This window comes from Tachypleus tridentatus, chromosome 1, assembly GCF_004210375.1.
Source record: "Tachypleus tridentatus isolate NWPU-2018 chromosome 1, ASM421037v1, whole genome shotgun sequence".
Taxonomy (NCBI): domain Eukaryota; kingdom Metazoa; phylum Arthropoda; class Merostomata; order Xiphosura; family Limulidae; genus Tachypleus; species Tachypleus tridentatus.
The window spans coordinates 159,391,035-159,416,252 of NC_134825.1; the positions used below are offsets into that span (position 1 = coordinate 159,391,035).

At 36.2% G+C, this 25,218-nt stretch overlaps 1 protein-coding gene across 5 annotated transcripts in view; it reads right to left on the minus strand.

The window, feature by feature from the left end:
- Positions 1-25,218, minus strand: part of LOC143228881 (uncharacterized) — a 54,541-nt gene that overhangs the window by 23,566 nt on the left and 5,757 nt on the right. For 3 of the 5 annotated variants that reach the window (XM_076460318.1, XM_076460326.1, XM_076460309.1), the window contains exons 2-5: positions 12,307-12,486; positions 10,825-11,083; positions 10,124-10,363; positions 3,903-3,977 (exon numbers count right to left, since the gene is read on the minus strand). In XM_076460318.1, coding sequence (XP_076316433.1) covers positions 3,903-3,977; positions 10,124-10,363; positions 10,825-11,083; positions 12,307-12,426 — 694 coding nt within the window. In that variant the 5' untranslated portion in view covers positions 12,427-12,486. The remainder of the gene's footprint in view (positions 1-3,902; positions 3,978-10,123; positions 10,364-10,824; positions 11,084-12,306; positions 12,487-25,218) is intronic. The other 2 variants (XM_076460341.1, XM_076460335.1) reach the window with 2 other exon arrangements.

Consider the following 25,218-nt stretch of genomic DNA (forward strand, 5'->3'; position numbering starts at 1 on the left):
TTTTTTTTTCTTGTTTCAGCAAATGAAATAGTTAATCGTTTAAAAAGGAAAGTCTATATGAGCATACATTAAACCGTGTAAAAATAAAAATAAACATACGTTAGGCTTTTTTACATGGTTTTATGTATGCTCATATAGATTTTCCTTTTCAAACGATTAACTATTTCATTTGGTGAAACCACAAATGTTTAACACTCCTACGAAAAGACGTTTCTAGTCCTGATTTCTTCAAGCCCGTTCCCCTGGCTGTGGTTTCGCTAGATAGTAGATAGGGACAGTGGGAATCTCGTTAATCCATTCATTAATGAATTTAAATGGCAATTTCATTTAAATACAAAATTATTAGCCTAATATTAATAACCTTTCAAGTTGCTCTGGGGCCTATTAGGCCCCACTTTTCGTAGGAGTGTTAAAGCTTGAGTGACTAACTGAAACAGAACTATTTCATATACTTAGTGAATATAACAGATACTGCTATATGAATTACGCTTAAAGTTTCTGCTTCCTAGGTGGAGTAGGTTCCAATGTTTTTATTAAGAATTAGCCTAAATCACATAACGCTTTCTATACCTAGACTCGTAATCTGAGGGTCCCGGGTTCGAATACCCGTCACACCAAACATGCTCGCCCTTTCAGCCGTGAGGGCGTTATAATGTGACAGTCAATCTCACTATTCGTTAATAAACGAGTAACACAAGAGTTGGCAATAGGTGGTGATGACTAGTTACCTTCCATCTAGTCTTACACTGCTGAAAAGTAGAGACGGTTAACGCAGATAGCCCTCATGGAGTTTTGCGCGAAATTCAAAAACAAAAACAAATAGACACGTTCACTTTATCCAGCTATACCGAAGAGCAACGTTCAGTACTTCTATGTGAAGGAAAAAAAAACAACACACCATATCACATGCATAAAATAAAAAAACACAACAGCAGTTTCAACCGATCAATTTATATTACTGACAATGTGTTATGTTTATAAAATATTTATTCACCACAAAGTACTTAATCTGCTTACGAGAGTTGATGGAACACGCACTAATTTTGTGAGTATCTCGTTCACAATTCTCTACGACACACAAACATACATGTGTATATATTATATATTATATACGTGTGCCTATGAATGTCAAAATTTCATATTATAATCTCTTGCTTTAATGAATGCTTCTATGCAGTTTGGTTTTCGTTCTTCAAGTGAACGTTATTACAAGAACATGCACGGGTTAATTAGGTCACAAAAAAGTAAAGCGTTTACACAGAATGTAATATAGTGAAGGATATTAATCATACTTTGGGTTTATTCAGAAATTAATGAACATAATTACTCCCTGTTAAGCTTTCTTTTTCGCATAACAACAAAACAATGTAAAAATAACAGGATACTCTGTTTCTTTTATCTTCTAATATAAGGTATATTTCACAGATCTGGAATTGTGGGGGGGGGGGTAGGTAGGTTAAAAAATGCGATTTTCTTAGGCCTGCCTGATGGATAAGGCCTTGTACATAAGAGAAAAAATTATTTTTGTTACCCACAAAGCTACGCAAATGAGCTATTTTTCTGTGCTTGCCACTGGTGTCGAAATCTGATTTTTTAGCATCTTAACCCTTCAGACTGACCATTAATCTACTGCGTGATAAGAGAGAAACAAACATTGTTAAAACAAATCGGTTGTCTAAATGCAAAAAATACGTTGGCAACTGTGTAACCATGAAAACCGTGATTTTAGTCGTTTCATATGAACCTACTACTTTGTAATTTTTTTATTAAGAAATTCTTACAGTTTGTTGTCTCAGAAATATTTATTCTACCATTCAATAAAAAACAAAAATAAAAAGATCCACGTGGCACTACATTAAATTTATTATAAAACTTTGTTGTCGTTAGATTGTATTTATAATACATATCAGAGTTTAAAGTTTAAATCCGTACTGTCGGAACAGTGACAATTTTAAATGAAAACCGATTTTGAAATTTCACGTGCCACCTTACACGGAAGCTTCAGTGTTCAACATGGCAACAATGGCGTCATTGCTTCCTGAGAAATAATTTGTTTTTACTAGATTCTGTTTCATTTTCTTAAAGAACAAGTGAACTAAGAGTGGTGTTGAACTGTATTTTATTTATTTAACAAATTCAGTTCCGAACAAAACTTTCCTCGAGTTCCTAAGTCCTTAGCATGGTCTTGTGTGTGCATACCAGCTTCACGACCATTTATTACTGACCCAGCATGGCCATACGATTAGGGCGCTTGACTCGTAATCTGACGGCCGCGGGTTCGAATCCACGTCACACCAAACATGCTCGCCCTTTCAGGCGTGAGGGCTTTATAAATGTGACAGTCAGTTCAACTATTCATTGGTAAAAATAGCCCAAGAGTTGGCGGTGGGTGGTGATGACTAGCTGCCTTCCCTCTAGTCTTACACTGCAAAATTAGGGACGGCTAGCGCAGAACGCTCTCGTGTAGCTTTGCGCGAAATTTAAAAAACAACAACAACAAACAAACCTTTCATTATTAAAGCTTAGCAAAGTGGTTTTATTAATTTTCGGTATTGTGATTTGTAGTAAGAAAATATGTGTCTGCACTGAGAACAATTTCAGATTGGTCAGTGATAAAGGATGTCAAACAAAAATTTAGAATGTATTGGTAGGGCAAACGATTTGCGTAATTCATGTATGTACAAGTTCTTATACACTCTAATATATTGTTTTATCTTCCCCCATAGAGAAAAGTATTAACTATTTTTACCCTAACTCCTAACCATTTGAGTGAATTGTAATATGAAAACAAAATAATGAAAACACGTTAAGTAACAACAAAATTGATAATTTGACAGCTGGAATCTGCAGTTTTAAATAACCAATTATGCAATAATATATTTTCTACATTCAAGGCTCTTTTGAATAACGAGAAAATATTTAATATCGGGCCGGCATGGCCAAGCGCGTAAGGCGTGCGACTCGTAATCCGAGGTTCGCGCCCGCGTCGCGCCAAAACACGCTCGCCCTCCCAGCCGTGTGACGGTCAATCCCACTATTCGTTGGTAAAAGAGTAGCCCAAGAGTTGGCGGTGGGTGGTGATGACTAGCCGTCTTCCCTCTAGTCTTACACTGCTAAATTAGGGACGGCTCGGTGCAGTGGGCTAACAACCTACTCACTTAAATACCTGTTGAAGAATCCGCAAGCGATTGCGACCCTATGTTCCTTGATGGAATCTAATGGTGAATGAATAAATAATTAATATCAAGTGTTATGAACATAAATAAATAATATAGTGTTTGTAAATTCTTACTTTGATTATTGTCTATTATAAAACAGATTAAGAATTACACTTCACTGAGTTAACACCACGAGAGTTGTTAGTTGTCAAGCGATTTACTAATATAAATAGGTTCACAACTACTATTATATCAGTTATATTACATCCGGACTAGAGGGCTTTTGTTTGGTTTTGGTTTTGAATTTCGCGCAAAGCTACACGAGGGCTATCTGCACTGGCCGTCCATAATTTAACAGTGTAATACTAGAGGGGATACCAGCTAGTCATCACCATCCACCGCCAACTCTTGGTCTACTCTTTTATCAACGAATCGTGGAATTGACTTCCGCATTATAACGCTTCCACGGCTGAAAGGGCGGACATGTTTGAAGTAACGGGGATTCGAATCTGCGACCTTCAGATGACGAGTCGAGTGCTTTAATCACCTGGTCATGCCAAGCTGAGGGCTTTTGTACCGAGCGAAATGACTTTTCGGCACCGGACAGAGCAAATGCGGTGTGGTTGATAAATTAATACACACCATACTTTGCTTTTACTCAAAAGGTCTTATTCATAAATTAAAGTGTTTTGGCATATTTTACTCTCTTTAAATAAATTAAAATACTATCTTTCCGTTTATTACCTGTCAAGCCGTCTTTGTCCTCAGCCATAACGGAAGCTTCAGCATTCACTAAGGCAACAATGGCGTCACTGCTTCCTGAGGAAAAATTCGTTTTTATTAGGTTCTGTCTATTTTTTATTTAAAAAAACCCAACAACAACGACAATATTTAACAGTCAAGAACGTAATCTTGCCAGTGACACATTCATTCCATTCCTGGAAGAAAGATTAGAGAATGTTTAATGTTTAACCATGGAAGCAAGAACAGAACGTTAACGACTATGGTTCATGAATCAGTTTGATTGAAAATATGTCTTTAGTTGCAGTCCAGCCTGACATACACAAACAACTACGAATATTATAATCAATCATTCCGATTCTAATAAAATAGTGCACTTGTAATGGCCAGGTGGTTAGGGCGCTCGACTCGCAATTTGAAGGTCGCGGGTTCGATTCTCCGTCCCTCCAAACATGCTCACCATTTCATCCGTGAGGGTATTATAATGTGACGGTAAAATTTGCTGGTAAAATAGCAACCTAAGAGGCGGCAACCGGTAAAGACCAGCTGCCTTCCCTCTAGTCTGATACTGTTAAATTAGGGATTGCTAGAGCAGATAGCCCTGGTGTAGCTTTGCGCGAAATTCAAGAAACAAACAAACAAGGAGGAAATTAATTTAGGGAATATATGTGTAAAGTTGTACTCATTAATTACTTATAATTCAATGAAGACTTCATTAGGACTGTCTTCCGAATAGTTAAGTCACTAGCTTCTATGTTTTATTTTGACTTATAACAGTACGCTATCCAAACATTTTTCTACAATGGTCAGATCTATGAACTGCACTAGTGCATAAGGGTTTATGTCGTCACAACTTAGCATCTGTATATAATCAACCAATAAACCCGCCTTTTGGAATGCCAGTTAGGCCTCAACCTGCCACCGAAACGTTCGTATTCAGCGATCTTGTACTGAAGATAAAACCTAATCTATCTCGTAAAATCTGTTACTTCTGTGATTTGTGTACGATTTCAAAGAAGCTATATCGCCAAATACCGCTGTGTAACACGACTTCTTGACTTTATGACAAACCCAGAAAGTGTGTACTGTATCATTTAGATTAGATGGAAGTACAGGTGGTACGGATTTACAACGCTAAAATCACCGCGATTCACCTCGGTGGGCTCAGAGAGCTATGTGGCTTTTCTATTTACCAACGAATAATGGGATTGATCGTCGATTTATAACGCCCCGACATCTCCAAAGGGAGGTATGTCTGCGGTGCAAATGGATACTCGTCGAAGCGCAGATAGCCATTGTGTAGTTTTTGCTTAATTCTAAACAAACAAACAAACAAATATTCTTAAAAGATTAATTGATTGTTTTTTTTTGTAATTTCGCGCAAAGCTACTCGAGGGCTATGTGCGATAGCCGTCCCTAATTTAGCAGTATACGACTAGAGGGAGGGCAGCTAGTCATCACCACTCACCGCCAACTCTTGGGCTACTCTTTTACCAACGAATAGTGGGATTGACCGTCACATTATAACGTTCCCATGACTGGGAGGGCGAGCATGTTTGGTGCGACCGGGATTCGAACCCGCGACCCTCGGATTACGAGTCCAAATACCGAGAGAGAGCAGACAAACGCTCGGTATTTATTAAAACGTTAGCATAATTAAAACACTCTTTTAAAGCACATCGTGAACGGAATGTTAAATTACACTATGTAATACAAATTTTGTTCCTGGATAGTATGTGTTATTTTTAATTGCTTATGTTGTAAAAGTACAGAAAATGGCCATTAATCCCTTCAAACTTTGCTTTTGTGACCTGGATAATAAAATTAATAAATTAACCTATTTTCTATATAAAATTGGGCAAATTTGCACATTTTCATTTACATAAGGTCTGAATAAAACAGCATATGAATCAAGATTTACATGTATTTGTGCTAAAGGTATACAAATGTTTAGAAGTTAGTAGTTTTTCGAGATTTGCGACTGTTATGTAAATCACTTTCACGTATCAACCCATCATGTTTTCCATCATACGCTCCTTGGTAACAGCGTTCAAAGTCCAGTATATCTTGGTGGAAGCACTCGCCTTGCTCCTCTGAGTATGCTCCCATGTTCTCCTTGAATTTATCAAGATGAGCGTCAAGGATATGGACTTTCAGGGACATCCTGCAGCCCATTTTGCCGTAGTTCTTCACCAGAGCCTCAACCAGTTCCACAAAATTTTCAGCCTTGTGATTGACCAAGAAGCCCCGAGCCACTGCGACAAAGCTACCCCAAACTTTTTTTCCTTCCTTCTAAGCTTCTTGGAGAATTCTGTGCACTCCAGGATCTTCTTTATTTGTGGTCTGACGAAGAAACCAACTTTGATCTTTGCCTCAGACATCGTAGGAAAGAAGTCTCGAAGGTACTTGAAGATTGCAGACACTTATCAAAAGCTGCGACAAATTGTTTCATAAGACCCAGTTTTATGTGCAGTAGTGGGAAAAACACTTTCTGGAAATCCACTAGTGGCTCACACTTGACATTGTGCCTCCCCACAGAGAACTCGGTACGTTGTGGCCAGTGCTTCCTGTTGTAGTGCACTGCGGTGACTACGTTGTTCCAAAGGCAAAGATAATAAAGAAAGTTGGTAAAGCCTCCTTGGAGACCCATCAGGAATGTCACCATTTTGAAGTCTCCGATAATCTCCCAGCCGTAATCATCATACTTCAAAGGTTCTAGCAAGGTCTTGACGCTGTTGTATTTCTTTTTGAGGTTATTGAAAGATATTTAAATTTTAAAAGGTCTAAAATATGTATAATATAAAATCTTACAATTCAAGCAAGCAAAAATTGTCCTTCATATCTTTTAGAGGTTTTATTTGCAATGCTCGCAGGTAAAACGAGGTGCCCAGGGTTTGTCTAGATCCGCGAAAGGCGTGCCGAAATATGCCTTGTAGGCTTCACACATTTTAGCAGATGCTGTCACAGAGTCCGTTTTCACTCTTGTTTTGATAAATTGGCCACATACATACCAAAATGCGCCTGGAGAATGCTTGCAGCTTCTTGATGGCATTTCTGATAAAATAAGATAGGTCTACGTGTTCACTTAAGCGGCTAGAACTAAACTGAAGTGGTGAGCACCTATATATATATATATTACTATGGAAAGTTCCAGAAAATTCTAGAAGGTTATTGAAAATTCTCGTAAGTTCTACAACATTCTAGAAATTTCTTGCAAGTTCGAGAAAATCCTCTATCAGCTACTCATCACGGAATCTACCTGGAATATTCTGGATAATGGGTAAATTTGAAAATTTCATTATGCTGGCTACAAAAGCAAAGTTTGAAGAGAAATATAGGTCTTTTCCATTTACTTTAGGCATAAGCAATTGGGAAATAACACTTTCTGCCCAGGGACAAGAAAAATTAAACATTTTGTTACGTAGTGTTATTATCAAAAACATTTTTGTAGCTAAATTATTAAAGTTTATAACAGGCTTGCAAAAACTCTAGGGACAGCGCAAGTAGCTGTATTAACTCTAGGGACAGCGCAAGTAGCTGTATTAACTCTAGGGACAGCGCAAGCAGTTGTACTAACTCTAGGGACAGCGCAAGCAGTTGTACTAACTCTAGGGACAGCGCAAGCAGTTGTACTAACTCTAGGGACAGCGCAAGCATGCAACGTAATTTGATTCTTTAGCATGCATGGAGTTCCCTAGTAGCTCAACAGAAGTACACCTTGACAAGAAACAAATGCAATTGTAATTGAGACCATATAATAGCGGGTCTTAAAACTAGATAGTAGTAGTAGTGCTTTACAAGGTCAGTAATGTACGTATAACTCTAACAGAAAAGTACAATGTCAGGGAAATATTTATTTTATTATCTAAACTATAGTTGGCCCGGCATGGCTAGGTAGTTTAAGGCACTCGAGTGGTAATCCGAGGGTCGCGGGTTCGCATCCCCGTCGCGCCAAGCATGCCGTGGAGGCGTTATAATGTGACGGTCAATCCCACTATTCGTTGGTAAAAGTGTAGCCCAAGACTTGGCGGTGGGTGGTAATGACTAACTGCTTTCCCTCTAATCTTACACTGCAAAATTAGGGACGGCTAGCGAAGATAGCCCTCGAGTAGCTTTGCGCGAAATTCAAAAAACATACGAACTTATAACGGTTTTTCCCCGTGACGAATATAGTTCAAGTGACCTATTGTACACCTTTTTTGTTAAAACAAACGTTGTTTGCTTCCATAATAGAGTATTCTAGTAGATCTATTGATTTGAGTGTATTGGTAGTAATATTTTCATAATAATGATTGGATATTTTCGCATTGATATTCTGAATACAACATAAGAGGTAAATAAAAATCTGATACGGTTATTAATTAATCCTCATTAAAAGTAAGCTTGCTATACATAGATCAGAAGTTTGTTTGTTTGTTTTGGAATTTCGCACAAAGCTACTCGAGAGCTATCTGTGCTAGCCGTCCCTAATTTAGCAGTGTAAGACTAGAGGGAAGGCAGCTAGTTATCACCACCCACCGCCAACTCTTGGGCTACTCTTATACCAACGAATAGTGGGATTGACCGTCACATTATACACCCCCACGGCTGGGAGGGCGAGCATGTTTAGCGCGACGCGGGCGCGAACCCGCGGATTACGAGTCGCACGCCTTACGCGCTTGGCCATGCCAGGCCCGATCAGAAGTAAGTATTAACTTGTGTTGTTTTACTTCTTAAGGTGGTTAAGGCGTTCGACTCGTAATCCGGGGTTCGCAGGTTCAAATCCCCGTCAGACCAAACATATTCGCTCTTTCAGCCGTGGTGGCGTTACAAAGTTACGGTCAATCCCACTAATCGTTGATGAAAGAGTAGCCTAAGTGTTGGTAGTGGGTGGTAATGACTAGCTGCCTTCTCTCTTGTATTATACTGCTAAACTAGGGACGATTAGCGCAAATAGCCCTCCTGTAGCTTTGGGCAAAATTCAAACCAATTTTTCCTTATTTCCTTTTAACGATGCTTGACTATTTTTCAAAATGTTGATTTAGGTGAAATAAAATTCTTAAGTAGGAACATAAAACTGCATTTAAGCCATTTCCTTGGATCGGGAGTGACCAGGTAATTAGAGCGCCAGGTCTGTGGATCCATTGCTAGTAAAACATTCTCTATTATTTGGTTTTGTGGAAAGGCCAAAAGAGTGAACGTTCTATCCAACTACTAGGCCAGACAAAAGTGGCTCAAGAGATGGCGGTAGATGCACTGACTAGCTGCCTTTTGTCCAGCTTATTATTTCAAACTAAGGGGCGAATGAGAGCAAATAGCCCCTGTAAAGTTTCGCACGAAATTAGAAAATATAGGTTTACCTAATGGCGTTTGGGAAGCAATCAACCTGATAAAATAACATTGAACTTAATATTTTAAAAAGTTGCAATGATACCAATAAAACAGAAATATTTAATGCTGTCCTTGTGTTATCGCGGGTTCTATAAACCGCGTGAGTCAGTCATGTTGATAATTCCAGTAAGACTAAAAAAACTTTGATCCATGCCGACATTACCCAATTATACCCTTGCAGCAAAGGTTTTGAATTTTGTTGTCGAGAAATATTTAAAAGCCAGAGTATGAGGTAAAATATGCTCTTTGTTACAGTATTCATTTTATTTAGTTTGTTTTGAATTTCACTCAAAACTACAAGAGGGCTATTTGCACTAGCCGTCCCTAATTTAGAAGTGTAAGACCAGAGGGAAAACAGCTAGTCATCAACAACCCACCACCAACTCCTGGGATACTCTTTTACCAACGAATAGTAGAATTGGTCGTAACATTATAACCCTCCCCTCCATGGTTCTAAGGGCGATCATGTTTGGTGCGACAGGGATTCGAACCCGCGACTCTCAGATTAGGAGTCGAGCGACTTAACAACCTGGCCATGCGGGGCCACCTAATTTTAGTGTTAAAGTTCTCACAGCGCTGAGCCATTATTGAGCATGATGGTTATCCGCATTTAAAAGTAAATAATTAAATTATGTTTAAAAAACACATTTTTTGTATTAATTACAACTTATTAAGTACTACTGAAAAGACAAATCTATTTTCTTTCAAGAATTTTTCAGTTTCTAACTACAAAGTTAACAATAAAGTTAACTTAAGACTGGATTGACAGTATTTTTAAATTGTGTTATTTATTAGATTAGAAGAAAAACTTTTTTTTCATTTTCTTATTGTTTCTACTTTTTTTTATCTTCAACCTGCACTTGCTGCCCACAATAATGGCTGACGGCCATCTTTGTCTCGCACATCAACGGTCACACCTCTGTCCAAAAGCTTGTGCAGGGCAGAAAGGCCTAGTGTCGCATTAGTACCCATGTCACTGTCAGGCCCACACATTTGGGAAGCGTAGTGGATCGGATAAGCTCCGTGGACGTCGGGTGTATTAGCGTTACCTCCTGCATCTATTAAGATGTCTAAACAATCGAGCTCACCACATACTAATTGAAAAGGGAGAAAACAGAGGTGACTAAAAGAATGAGAAATATTTCATATAACAAACAAGAAATACAAAATAGCTGCTTTTAAATATTTTTACAACATTGCAGATTAAAGAAATGATCTAACAGACTATGAACTATTTATTTACATTAAAATATTTAGTGCTAGAGCATAGATAGTTAAATATTAGAAACTGGAGAATCAGCGAAACTTATAAAAACAAAAATAAGTCTATAATTTACCACGAATGTGATTTTAAAATGTAACATGTGTGAAAAAATATATCGCTCCCAAATTTCAGAGATGGAGTGCAGGGCATTTGATAGTTTAACGTAGTAGCAGTATCTGAATAAAACTTCTTAAAATAATTTTTCTTGAAGGGTTTATTAACACATTTTTATTTTTTATACTGCTTTAGTCGTTTGGAAATAGCAAATTACAAATTATAGTATGAGCCTACCTGTTGCCCAATGAATGCATGAGTGCAGTTCGTTGTCTACACTATTGACGTCAGCACCTTTGTCAATGAGATACTTTGTCATCAGTATATTACCACTAATCACCGCTAGGTGAAGAGCTGTGTAGCCTTCATCGTCATGTTCATTTATCAGACTCTGTTCTGTCTTTAAGATGAAATCAGCGCAAGTTATGTTTTTGTTTCCTGCGCAATAATGAAGAGCTGTTTTTCCACTTTTATCTCGAGTTTTCACCAGATGTCGCTACCAAAATAAAAGTTGAGGATTGACTGTTATTTAAAATATTAGATTGTTTGTTTATTTAGAATTAAGGATAAAGCTACACAATGAGCTATCTGTGCTCTACCTACCACGGGCTTCGAAACCCGTTGTAAGTCCTTAGACATGCCGCGTGCCATAAAATGTTAGAAAGCGAGAATACTAAGATATATCTGGTCAACTTCAACTTTGTGGATGATGGCTCTTTTTTAAACTTTTGTTTTAAATAAACATTTTCATATAATTTCATTTAATACAAGTTTGGTATTCAATCAGAGTAGAAATAATTTATAGTAAAGTATAAAACAGTTTTGGCATTACTTGGAATTTAACTCAATAAAATAAATCTTTTACCTTTACATAAAAATGATTCTTCACAAATCAATATATAACTATATAGCACAGATAACTGAAAGGCAGGGTTTGATCTAGCAGATAACGTGCCAAGCTGCGGATGATGTGTTTGAAGTAAAGCACAAAGTTACCCAATGGACTATCTGTACTCTGCCAACTACAAGTATCGAAACCCCGATTTTAGCGTTTTAAGGCCGCAGACATACTGCTGTGCCAATGAGAGTGACAGTGAAGTCGCTCTAATCAACGAGGTAAGAATACTGGAGGGCGCTGCAGATGGAGATGCAAGGTTAGAAATGGCAATGGTTCACATTTCGCCTCTAAACGTTTTATAACACTCACAGAATCCTGCTATTCAGTTAATAATAACCGTGTAGGTGGCAAGTGCTACTAATAGCTAACCATCTATTTAGTTAACGGTTTTGAATTTGGAACAGCTACAGCCAAGTTTGGTAAGTCTCTGACCTCGCCGTTTAGTTTGGGGGTCATTCAGGTTAAACACGCTTGATACCTAATAATTGTAACGCATCATTATTTTCTAACATTTTTTCAATGGTAGTTTTCCCATTTGTAAAACGTAAATTAAATTACGCTTTTCTGTAAATTGACTCCGATTATTTATGAGTGACGACTTTCATTTTTGACGAAAATGTCTTATTATTTCATGAATAATGAACTGATATTATGAGAAACGAATACGAAATCTGATGACAGTCCTGTTAAACAGTCCGAATAAAATCCTCCATTTCCAGTTTGATCGACAAAGAAAGTTACAGAAATAATACAGTTTAATTACTGCTTATAGAAATAGAACAGAACCCTGAAGTTCATAACATAACAAGCCTACAACGCACCTTTTTCTGTAAAATTAGTTTAACTGCAGCCTCGTCACCCAGTTGACAGGCAGCCATCAGAGCTGAAAGGCCAGATTTATTTGACTGTTTGCCTTGACGCTCCTGACTTGTGGTCTCCATGACAACGACACTTGTCCAGATTCAGACTTTGCCTCCGATCTTATTGTAAGAGTTTCTGTTCTAATATTAGTTCAGAGAAAGAGAAACTTGTTAATGAGAAATAATTATTAATAGATCTTAGATTATAACACTGAAAAATGATCAATAGCAAAAGTTAACAAAACCGAAACTTAATAGACAGCAATAGATAGCAAGGAGTTCTCGTTTCGAACAATAACAACTGTGTGTATCATGTAAGCGTTCGTGGTATCTCGGGTTGAGAACAACATGTAATCATATATCATATAGTGGAAAAACTGTAAATAAACATAAGTCATGCCAAAATGTGTAAATCCACGTAGACACTTAGATAATTGCCTCTACTGGATCTTTAAGTGGATCATCAGCTTTTCCTTTATCGAGATGGATCTTTGTAGAACCAGTCACGATGATTGCGAACTTCGAAAGTTCTGAAGCTTCATGATAATGCAGGAAGTTTTGTTTTTTTTTCTTTCAATTTGCTGCAACATCCCTACGGGCAGAATAGATACTATCTACTATCAAGAACAATAAAGACATAAAGGCAACTAGAACGATACAGTTTCAGTCATTTTATGGGCCACGTGCTCGTGCTAAAATTCTATGTAAGAACACGAAATTAAAATAGTTTAAAAATTCCTTTGTAAATAAAGGTGGTAGAAAAAAAGGACCCACAAATATATCAGATATATACTTTTTGAAAACAAGAAGATATCAAGTAAATATGTCTTGCAATCGACACAATATAGTACGAGCTATGTCCAGTTGTAGTCCGAAAGCTCTATATGTAATAGCTCCTTTGTTTTTTCGCTTAAACAGAAACAAATGAATGAAATGTTACTCGTTTTGTTAAATGTTTTTTGAGAGACAATGTGAAATCTAAATGTGTTTAGAATACAGAGATATGTTTATTTTGCGTTCGAACGTCTGCATAAAAAAAGGAACATTAATAACAGCTACTTTAGTGATATTGACACGTGATCTTCAAAAAGGACCACTGTATATAAACGTCAACCATTATAACGTCAACAACAGTCAAGTTCCTTTACATAAAACGGTATAAACTAGATATTCCAAAGTTATATTAAATGATAATGATTATTCAACATAAAAATTACTGGATTCTCCCTAACCAAAAACATCTCGTCAATACACTATATTAGTGGGGCACCCAACAACACGGAAGGATGGGGAATCCAAAAAAATGTGACGACCTTTACTTATGACCCCGCATGGCCAGGTGGTTAAGGCAGTCGACTCGTAAACTGAGGGTCACTGGTTCGAATCCCCGTCACACCAAACATACTTGACCTTTCAGCCGTGAGAGCGTTATAATGTGACGGTCAATCCCACTATTCGTCGGTAAAAGAGTAGCCCAAGAGTTGACGGTGGGTGGTGATGACTAGCTGCCTTCCCTCTAGTCTTACACTGTTAAATTAGGGACGGCTAGCGCAGACAGCCCTCGTGTAGCTTTGCGCGAAATTGAAAACAAACGAAACCTTTATTTCTACACGGATAATTTAAGTAATTTACACGAACCTAAATAAAGCTTGTAAAATAAGAATATTCAAAACTTAAGAAAACAAAAGGTAATAGCTCGTTGAGTTGCAAATGACGTTTTAAGAATATTGTGATAGTTTTCTCAACCACTCTTGTGACAACCCAAATTATCATTTTCTTCATAATACGTGTTTCTATGATACTAATGGAACACGAAGTGCTTATATAAAATCAAATGGGAAGTCAGTTATAAATTGGATAATTAACGCTTTACTATTTAGTAAGATCTGTCTGATCACTTTGAGTGAGTTAATAATATCAGTCGAATTATTTTCTGTTGTAAAAAAAACAAATCTAATTGTTCTCCAAGTCAGTGCCAATTTCTCTCATATTTTAGATTATTTCATGTACAACGTGCTGTTGAACATTACTATAATTTACTAAAAATGCTGCTTATTTCTTATTGGTGGAACTGATCTAAAGTTAACTGATAGTTAAATATCGTCAAACTTTTAAGTGGCTGTTATCTTCTTATATTATTAATATCGAACTCAAGTTAAGATAATAACAGAACTGTGAAAAGGTATTAGGTATATAGTTTTATGTTAATATGGGACTGAATGACCCCTCAGTGGACCCTTCTCGTATTAGACAAAAAGTCTCTGATGTAACAATTATTTAATTTATCTTAAATACACAGGTAGAAACATTTCAAATGAAACAAAGCCATAAACTAAAAAAAAAAAAAATTCTCAAAGCTGTAACTGAGAAACTGTTTTTGTTTGTTTGTTTTGGAATTTCGCACAAAGCTACTCGAGAGCTATCTGTGCTAGCCGTCCCTAATTTAGCAGTGTAAGACTAGAGCGAAGGCAGCTAGTCATCACCACACACCGCCAACTCTTGGGCTACTCTTTTACCAACGAATAGTGGGATTAACCGTCACATTATAACGCTCCCACGGCTGGGAGGACGAGCATGTTTGGCGCGACCGGGATGCGAACCCGCGACCCTCAGATTACGAGTCGCACGCCTTAACACGCTTGGCTATGCCGGGCCAACTGAGAAACATCAAAATTACTGAAATGCTAGTTTCATATTCCTGTGATTGTGAGTCAGAAACAGACAAATTAACAGAATCGTAAAAAGACAAAACATTATTGCTTGCGTGATTTTATCTTAAAATTTAGAGAGTTTGAAGGAAAAAAAACACAATGTCTTTTCTACTGTTGCCTTCTCAGCTGGAACCTTATTTATTATTGTTTCTTCCCACCATCATGCCCAAAGCTGAATAGATAACGTGGTCAAAGTAATTAATGAATAAATATTTTGCTGTAAAAATATTATCAATGTTATAAGTGTAGCTACAAGTTTGTTCGCTAACTTTGATTTCATTCCTTTAATATTTACTTTGAATCTTTTATGACCGCAATTTTTTTTCACAATAAGGTTATTTGTGATTAGCTATCACGACGTTTTGTCACTACATACCAACAAATCAGAGCAAATAAGAAAGTGTTACACTGTAGTAAACACATATTTAGGATTGCAACCCTATTATTCGGAACAAATCAAATCCTTTAAACTATATTGTGGAAGTTTCCTTTTTAAACCAATGTTAATAGATTCCTTTATAGTAACGCCATGGAATGTAGACTAACAGTTTCTTGTCATTACCCAAGCCTTATCAAGTATTATTATTTATGTTACTTGCTTAAGTTGATAACATGTGATGCTCAACTCTTTAATTATGATCATTTCATAAAATTTAGTAAATTTCGATTTAAAATTTGGCAAAAAATAATGAATAATAACCGTCAACTCTTATGATTTCTTTTGAAAACTTAAGCTAGATACTTCTAATTTAGTTGGCTTGACCTGGCCAATACTTATGTATTTGCACGTCCTTTCAACTTTCGATTTTGCTGCACTAAATCAATAGTCTTTAATCCGAATAACAACAATAAAATCTATAAGGGTCCACTTTTACACTTGGGTGAAGGTGCATTACTTTTTTGCGCATGCGTGCGCACAAGCTTGAGTCACAGTTTGAGATGTTTATGTTGAATGACTTTGCTCATGTGGCTTATACGAAATTAGACTCCTGATTCCAGGTTACAAAGATCTATTAGTGGACCAACTTTGGAAACAAAATCCAAAAAGTGTATTTGTTTTTCTATCAAATGAAGTTTTTGTACTTTTGGCGCGAGGGTAAAATATAGGAAGAAACTCAATCAAAATTAGAGATTATGGATAAAATATTTCTTGATGGATTGCCTTGAAGTTTGGTGTGTGAGATAAGGGTCGAGTGGAGCACATGCATTGAAAATATATATTAGTTTGCATTCTCACAGTCCAAGCTACAGAAAGTGGAAAAACGCTAAATTATTCACCTCTGTTAACAACACACAATGTGTTCTACAATTTCTTTATTTATTTATTGGCTACACAACATGCTGCTTTATGTATTGATCATAGTTTAATTTGACAGATTGTGTCACGTAACAGACAGTTTTCTAAGTGCTAGATATAAATGATGACAATGTATTACACGTGAAGCGAACGTAGTTTCTGATTGCGAAACAGCTCTGTGTTCACAGTTACAGAATAAGAAAGTCTGGATGAGAAATAGCCATAAAAGGCCGGTTATAAATCTTGCAAAAATGTCAAAGGTAATGGACTAAATAATTGCAGTAAGTACGTTACCATGTCAACCACGTATAAGGATGAAATGACATAGGTAGTTATCAATGGTAACACAGCTATAAATTTGGTGATCTATAGTAGTCATTATGTGTGCTTCGTATTGCTGGTATTGATTTAGAGCGAACGCAAAATCCACATGGGGGTTCTAGTTTAGTAACCGTAATGTAATAGGAAGAAAGACTTAACGAACACTGTAGCGTCATGAAAGCATATTTGAGACTATTTTACAGAAGTATTAACAATAAAAATAATTCTAACATAAAGTGGTAAGTTTTGAAATAAATACGATTAGATATTTTGTCAATAAAAAAATACGTTTTTAACGAGTTGTACGCAGCTTTTACGTTATTGTACGATCTTCACTGAACATAAAAACTTACGCAGCGAAGTAAGTATGCGAGCGTATAAACCATCTGAAAAACTCTATATAAATTAGTAATTTAGAGGCTTTAGTTTGCACAACTTACTGATCGAATTTTCATAGACCAAAACTCAGTTTTGGGTATTTTTAAACAATATGTTTCCTATAGATTTTAAAAACAAATTACTTAAGCTCGGTTCGTTGATTCTTGCCTAATGCATTCTTACAGACCATAAAACACAATAATTTCTAATTTCAAATACATGCTTTACATCTGATGTCAGGAAAGTAATGTCGAATCTGAAATAAAATTATTATTTGATTTTAAAGCACACATCATCTACTTTATTATATTAATCTGACCTCAGCATTAACTGCTCTAGAGGCAATCCGATGGCTCAGCGGTAACTTCGAGGGCTTATAACGCCAATGTTCGTTGTTTGATCCTTGTGTTGGGCACGGTTCAAATGGTCTGTCATAAAGCTTTCGGCTTGAACAAATATGATCAGAAATCAGTTTTAAATGTTATATTCCCTTTCCATTTCATTTTGCTGTATTTTAGTTTAAGATAATCCATTTTATTTTACTCTATTTTCAGTGTAAGATTACCTTTTTATTTTATTTAAAGACTAGATGGAAGTAAGGTGGTCATCACTACCCACCGCAATCTCTTAGGCTACTCTTTTACCAACGAATAATGGGATTGCTCGTCGAATTATAACGCCCTGACATCTGAAAGGGCAAGCATGTTTGGTGCAAATGGAATTCGAATCCGGTTTTTGCACCAAAGACTAAATGATATTCTTTCTTGATTGTTTTTTTTTTGGAATTTCGCACAAAGCTACTCGAGGGCTATGTGCGATAGCCGTTCCTAATTTAGCAGTGTAAGACTAGAGGAAAGGCAGCTAGTCATCACACCCACCACCAAACTCTTGGGCTACTCTTTTACCAACGAATAATGGAATTGACCGTTAAATTATAACGCTCCCATGGCTGAAAGGGCGAGCATGTTTGGTGTGACGGGGATCCGAACCCGTGACCCTCATATTTCGAGTCAAACGCCTTAACCCACCTGGCCATGCCGGGCCTTTTTACTTAATACACGAAATATGCTTTGTTATTTGTCATTGCTCATAAACAACGTGATAAGAGCATTAGAATCGTAGACAAGCAAAGAAATAATATTAAGTTAACCTTGCCACCAAACTTAAAAAACAGAAAAAATGGAAAGCATTTGAGACAACTAGTGACTGTACTCACTACACAATTTAAATATAACATTAATTCGCTGGAATCGTCCCCCAGTGGCTCCGCGGTATATCTGTGGACTTACAACACTAAAATGTGTGTTTCGATAACCGTGGTGGGCAGAGCCAGTAACGAAAGAGGATGACATACAGTATTTTCATAGAAATAAGACAAGATATCGTTTTTAGTGACTAATATCATAAGTTATCAAAAATCGTATAAAAAAATAGCATGCAGAAGTCTGACCGGGAAAAACATGGATCGTATACAGTTAGTAACTTATGTGTGATGCTCTATTTTCCCTGTCATGGTTAAAGCGAACAAGTGTGTTTGAAAATAAATTGTGTCCATATAACAATATAATAATAGGTTACAACTGTCATATAATAGTAAATCTGAGTATTCGCACTTATTCTCGTCTGAGAAAGATAATTTCAAATTAATTGAGATATGTAATTTCACTTTTATCTTAGACAAAAGTTTCATAAACAGTTATTGGTAAACGATGCAAAAAATAAGAAAACATATCATATCATACAGCTTGAAACAAAGAGACAATGATATGTAACTTCATTTATAGACTGAAATCCCAGATTATATTAGAATATATGTAGTGTAGATAAAATGCTAAATTCGAACTTTTAAAAACAAAATAAATGATCATATATTCAAGAACGTCGACGGTTGTTAGGATTCAAAATTTTGTTAAAATTCCGCATTTATAATTTTTTAAAGTTTTTCCTGTGTGATACATATATATATTTAATTATTATATTACTTATTGTATACATAAATGGACAATTGATGTCTTAAATGAATATTATAAAATAATAGTTTGTTTCAACAAAAGCGTTTGAAACTTCCCATCTGACATTTTGAGGTTGCTGATAATGGCCAAAAGACATCTTTCATTGTAAGTAATACTTATTTATATATGTTGTTTTGTATATGTGGGTTAGAAGAACTGACCGACAGGTTCTTAGTATGATCACTCATGGATACCTTCCTTAGACGAACACAGAATCTTTGGACATTTAATATTTTTGTCAAACCGATTTGAAAATTTTACATTAAACATTTGAAATTATGGGAATAATTATTAGAACATACCGTGTAGTTTATGTGAATTATACAAATATTCAATTCTATTAAACTCAACTATCTGATACGTGGTTGTATAACGTAATTATTTTGTCTCTATTGTACTCTGAGATTTGGATTTCAACGTCATATGTTAGTATCCCTAATCATTTTTTGCTTTGCTTTTCTTGCTTAAAAATTAACTTATAATAAACAATCAAATGATTTTTAGAGACAAACATAATAAACATCGTTGAGGATTAATTTCACGATTAATTATAATAAAGTAAACAGCTTCAACACTATTAATTAATAACTTTTAATATGTATTTAAAATCAGCATTATTAAACAATAATAAACTTAATATAAAATAACTATTAAGGAGATTTTAGTAATAATCCATTATCAGTCCTTGTTGTCATCATAAAGTCGTATCGGATAATACTTACGTTAATAACTCACAAATACGATGAGGATATTACATCTATCATATAGAATCCCTACTCGATTTCTAGCGTTGTAAGTCCGCAGATATACTGCTCTGCCACGTGGGGGCGTGTTTAGGCAAATAGACCTATTGATTTACTATCTATTAACTTGTACAAGTTTAGTCTTGTTCAGTTTCCTCTTTTATTAAATTCAGCGAACTATAGTTTAGAAAAATATCAGGAAATTATTTTAAACGCTTTTGGTCAAATAATTATTATGATAACTGTTTATGGTTGCTTGTTCGAGGTCCCCGAGTAAATTACATATGTAAGAAGTACACGAAAGTAAGAGGCGCGTTTTTAAAATACGAACTCCAATGAAATTACATCAGTCAGTTATTTAGCCATGCGACGAATTTAGTTGATTTAAATATGTTTTTATACGCAAGGTGTTTCGAAAGAAATAAAATACATGTACGAGAGAATACGTGTGCGTGTATACATATATTTAAACTTATGCACGTGCACAATCTAAAGTAATAATTATCATATAATGAGGTAATAGAAATTCCAAAGCGAATTTCATAATCATACGTAATATCATGTATTTTCTTGTATTTAACGTTTATGTACTAACACATGTCACATTAACATTATGTAAACAGTCCGGTAAATATTTATTTTTAACAGCGAATGAAATGGATATAAAATGCAAATATTATGGATGGAAATGCTCCGCTACTATTGTATGACAATAAACTACAATAGAGTGCAGTCATATACATATAGTTAGTTAGTTTAGTTATCACCATTGGATTCCATCTAGGAACATAGATCCGCAATCGCTTGCGGATTCTTCAACAAGTATTTAAGTGAGTAGGTTGTTAGCCCACTGCACCATATACATATAACTTATTGTTAATTATTTATCAGATAATACTACATTACCATAATGACTATAAAAGTAAATTCCGTCATACTATTCCCAGTAGTAGTGTTGTAATGCACTAATGACTAGTAGTAGAATAAAAATGTCTGAGTCAAAGTTTCGGCTGTTGAAAGATAGTCCATACGATTGTCTGAAGTGTTTCAGTTACTGATGTGTGGAAGCTCTGAAGCGGATGCATGGAGCTTGAACTGTTGATAATGGAAGTGGTCGAGGCAGAAAACTCTTCAAAAACAATTTTGGGATTGCTCTTAATATGTTACAGAACAATCCAATAAGGGTCGTAGTTGACGTAGTTGTAAGAACAAGTGTAAATGTCACCTTCAAAACAATAAGACGCACATTGATATGAATTATTAGGAAAGATAATCAACCCGAAAGTCTAAAATGGGCATTGGAATTAATCAGTGATAGATTTTGATGGCAGTAAAGAAACCAGTACCACAGACATTGTCCAACATCTACAATGAAAGGATGTTGGAGGTCCAGTACAAGTGTAAGGATACATCTCAGCCAGTAGTTTTGGAAATCTACACAAAACTGATGACGTCTTGACTGCTTACAACAGCCTGTAAATTTGTATCTATCCTACCATTCCCTCAAGCACAAAATCTGTTGGGAGGGATTTCGTCTCCCAGCAATATGTCAATTTCAAGTTTGCAGGGAATGCCATGGAAGTAAAACGAGACATGAAATAGCTGGAACCATGGTCTGGACCTTGCAAAGTCTCGACATAAAGAGTATTAAAGATATTTGGACTTGTGTGAAAACTGAGAGGACCAAACAGTAACATAACAACTTAGTCAAATTCTGAGGAGAATTTTTTTTTTTTGGAAATTCGCGCAAAGCTACTCGAGGGCTATCTGCGCTAGCCGTCCATAATTTTGCAGTGTAAGACTAGAGACAAGGCAGCTAGTCATCACCACCCACCGCCAACTATTGGGCTACTCTTTTACCAACGAATAGTAGGATTGACCGTCATATTATAACGCCCCTACGGCTGAAAAGGCAAGCATGTTTAGCGCGACGGGGATGCAAACCCGCGACCCTCAGATTAGGAGTCGCACGCCTCAACCCACCTGGCCGTGCCGGGCCTAATCTGAGGAGAAATAAAGGTAATTAAAGACATTTTTCGCTATCATACAATCCTAAACGTATGACGGTATTAAAGTAATTACAAAATACTATTCCCTTCTTTTATAGCTTCTTTAATAGGGTATTCTGATATCGAAAAAAGAACTGACAAGTTTAGTTGCAATTAATTATTGTTTGTGACTATGTGTGTGCTCAAATTGTACAAAAATATACTTATATGTTGATAGTTTTAACTCGCTACATTATCCAAATATCATTGCACTGCAATAATTATACTATGAGATAAAAAATGAAAATAAGAACTACCTAAGAGATTGTTTCTTTGTTTTTGAATTTCACACAAATCTACTCTTAAGCTATATACTCTAGTTGTCTCTAAATTAGGAGGAACAGACAACACGGATGGCAGCTTGTCAACACCGCCCATCACCAACTCTTGAGCTACTTTTTTTACCAACGAAAAGTTGGATTGACTGTCATGATATAGCGCCCTCTACTGGTGGAAATGGTGAGAATGTTTGGTAACAGGATTCGAATTCGTAATACACAGGTTACGGATTGAGTTCCCTAACCATCAGATCTAGCCAGGTCCTAACAACGCAGAAACGTTTTACACATGAAACTTTTCCTTTTGCTAAAGCAATCTGTGAAAAACTGACATTTCAAGTATGATAATGTTTCGAAATTTGAAAATATACTGGAGAACCTTAAAAATCATCTGAGGTGTTAACCCCCTCATGCTAGAGCAGATGCCAGCGCAAAAATAACACTGCTAAGAAATGGATGTTGACTGGACTGGTGCTTCGACTGTCTATAATAGAGAGGTGGATAAACTGCAGTATAAAGCAACACCTTTGTTGTAACTTGATAAAAGGGTGTATTTGTTGCAAGCTAAAGCAGACAGCACCAAGAGAACCATCGTTGACTCTGGCTGAGTGTTTTAAATGAACCACCTGTAAACAATGGCTGTACTGAATTATATATTACTGGGATTAAGGTGAGAGGGAATCGAACCTCTTTTTGACTCTGAGTGAGTGCTGTAAATTCTGTCTACTTTTCTGTAACTCCATATGCATGGATGAAGGTCACGTGAGCAAAGGTCACAACTTTCTACAGGGTGCCATTCAATACGGTGTTACGCATTTGATGTAAGAGGTTTCAGCTATTCATTTTTCCCATACGTTGTTGATTTAGCAACAGTTTATGTTAGAGGAAAGAAAATACAGTAAATACCAGATACAATATACAAGGATACTGAAATAAACTCTTAAGAGTGTATTTTGGAAGTCGAAGTTCTATTAGTTATACAAACATAATATGCAGATTATATATAAGATGGACAAATGTATTTATATTATTCACAGGAAGATCACCTTGTATTCTGACTTGACAGAGTCTGAATCAGACTGACGTCAACAGCTCACAAACTTCTTTTGGGTGTAAATACTTTTAACCATCTGTAAGTGTTTTTGTAGAACAGAATAAAACATTATACTAAAAGCTTGCCGCCTTCTGTTTAGAATTATAGATAATATTTATTATTCAATACGGACTCAGTTCATTGGCTTGTTTTTGAATTTCACGCGAAGCTATACGAGGGCTATCTGCGCTAGCAGTCCCTAATTTAGTACTGTAAAACTAGAGGAAAGGCAGCTAGTCATCACATCACCTACCGTCAACTCTTGGGCTACTCTTTTACCAACTAACAGTGGGATTGACGGTAACATTATAACGCCCCCACGGCTGAAAGGGCGAGAATGTTTGGTGCGAAAAGGATTCGAACCTACGATCCTCAGATTACGTGTCCAGCGCTTAACCATCTGGCCATGCCGGGCCTTCAGTTCATTGGATCGATATTTGGTTATCCTGCAGATTCCCCCATTACAATCTACTGGAAATGAGTTTAACAACAAAATACCGTAGTGAAAGTACACTTTGCTGGAACAACGCGTCTTTTAAAGCGTGACATTTCAAAATTAATTTTGGTTAAAAAACAATACCCAAGAACTAGAAACTTCGAGATTAGAGAGAATAGGCTAACTTTCAATAACACGGTAAACTGGTTTAATATTTATAATGGCATACCGTTATAGATAACAATCTTTGGATATTATTATTATTTATATATTATTTAACGTGATAGCCATTCACGGGAAATTAATATTGTAAAAGCTATAAGCGTTTCTTGGCGATTAAATTTTATTATATGAATAAAATCTACTAGTTTGGCATTTCATCTTAGTTTGGTTTTCAATTTCGCGCATAGCTACACGAGGGCTATCTGCGCTAGCCATCCCTAATTTAGCAGTGTAACACTAGAGGGAAGGCAGCTAGTCATCACCACCCACCGCGAACTCTTGGGCTACTGTTTTGCCAACGAATAGTGGGATTGACCGTCACATTATAACGCCCTCACTGCTAAAAGTGCGAGTATGTTTGGTGCGACAGGGATTCGAACCCGCGACTCTCGGATTACGAGTCGAACACCTAACCCACCTGGCCATGCCGGGCATGTGGAGCTTTGCGCGAAACTAAAAAACAAACAAATCTTTGATAGTTGGAAATTTACCGCTACCGTACCAATATGGCGTGAAGCATATATCTGGAAAACGCTTCAATTGTTAATAGCTTTGTTCCTCAATGCTATCAACAACGTTTATGATAATAACTAACATTGGCATAAAATACACATTTTAGGTATTAAACAATATTGTCTTTTTTGTATTGATTTTTGAATGTTGTTATACCAAAAATGTTCACAGTTTACAGCCATTTTGTTTCATCACATACGTGTGTGTATATATATATGTTACAACTTTCAACGCGGGAAACTTTGTTTATATTCTGTTTCCACGGTAATTTATTACGTGCCTATTAAGAAGTTCTGGGGTCTGAAACCTGAAGTTTGTTAGCTTTCGTCTGCGTACTTTAATGTTATTTTTACGTAGCGAATGTACGTGTAGGTCATTCACACTATGTTCCCAGAGATCGAGTCCACGTGTACGGTTATGGTTATATATATATGCACGTATGCTGTAAAATATATTTACTTGTTAAATCTAATTTAGGTTTCGTAATATGTCTATAGACTCCTCCTGTCTTTAGCTTTCATCATATATTTTAAAGTAGGATTAATAATATTATGTAATAATAACGTTTAAACAACAAAGTTCTGTTATTTATTAGCGTATACGTAATACTAATTATAGTTCAAATAAAAACATTAATTTGTCGTAAACAAATACAAAGTTTCAATTCATTTGTCTGTTCCATACGTGTGGCTACAGTTTAGATGGGTCCGGTATGGCCACGTGGTTAAGGCACTCGGCTCGTAATCTGAGGGTCGTAGATTCGAATCCGCGTCACACCAAACATGCTCGCTCTTAAAGTGTCGGCCAATCTCACTATTCGT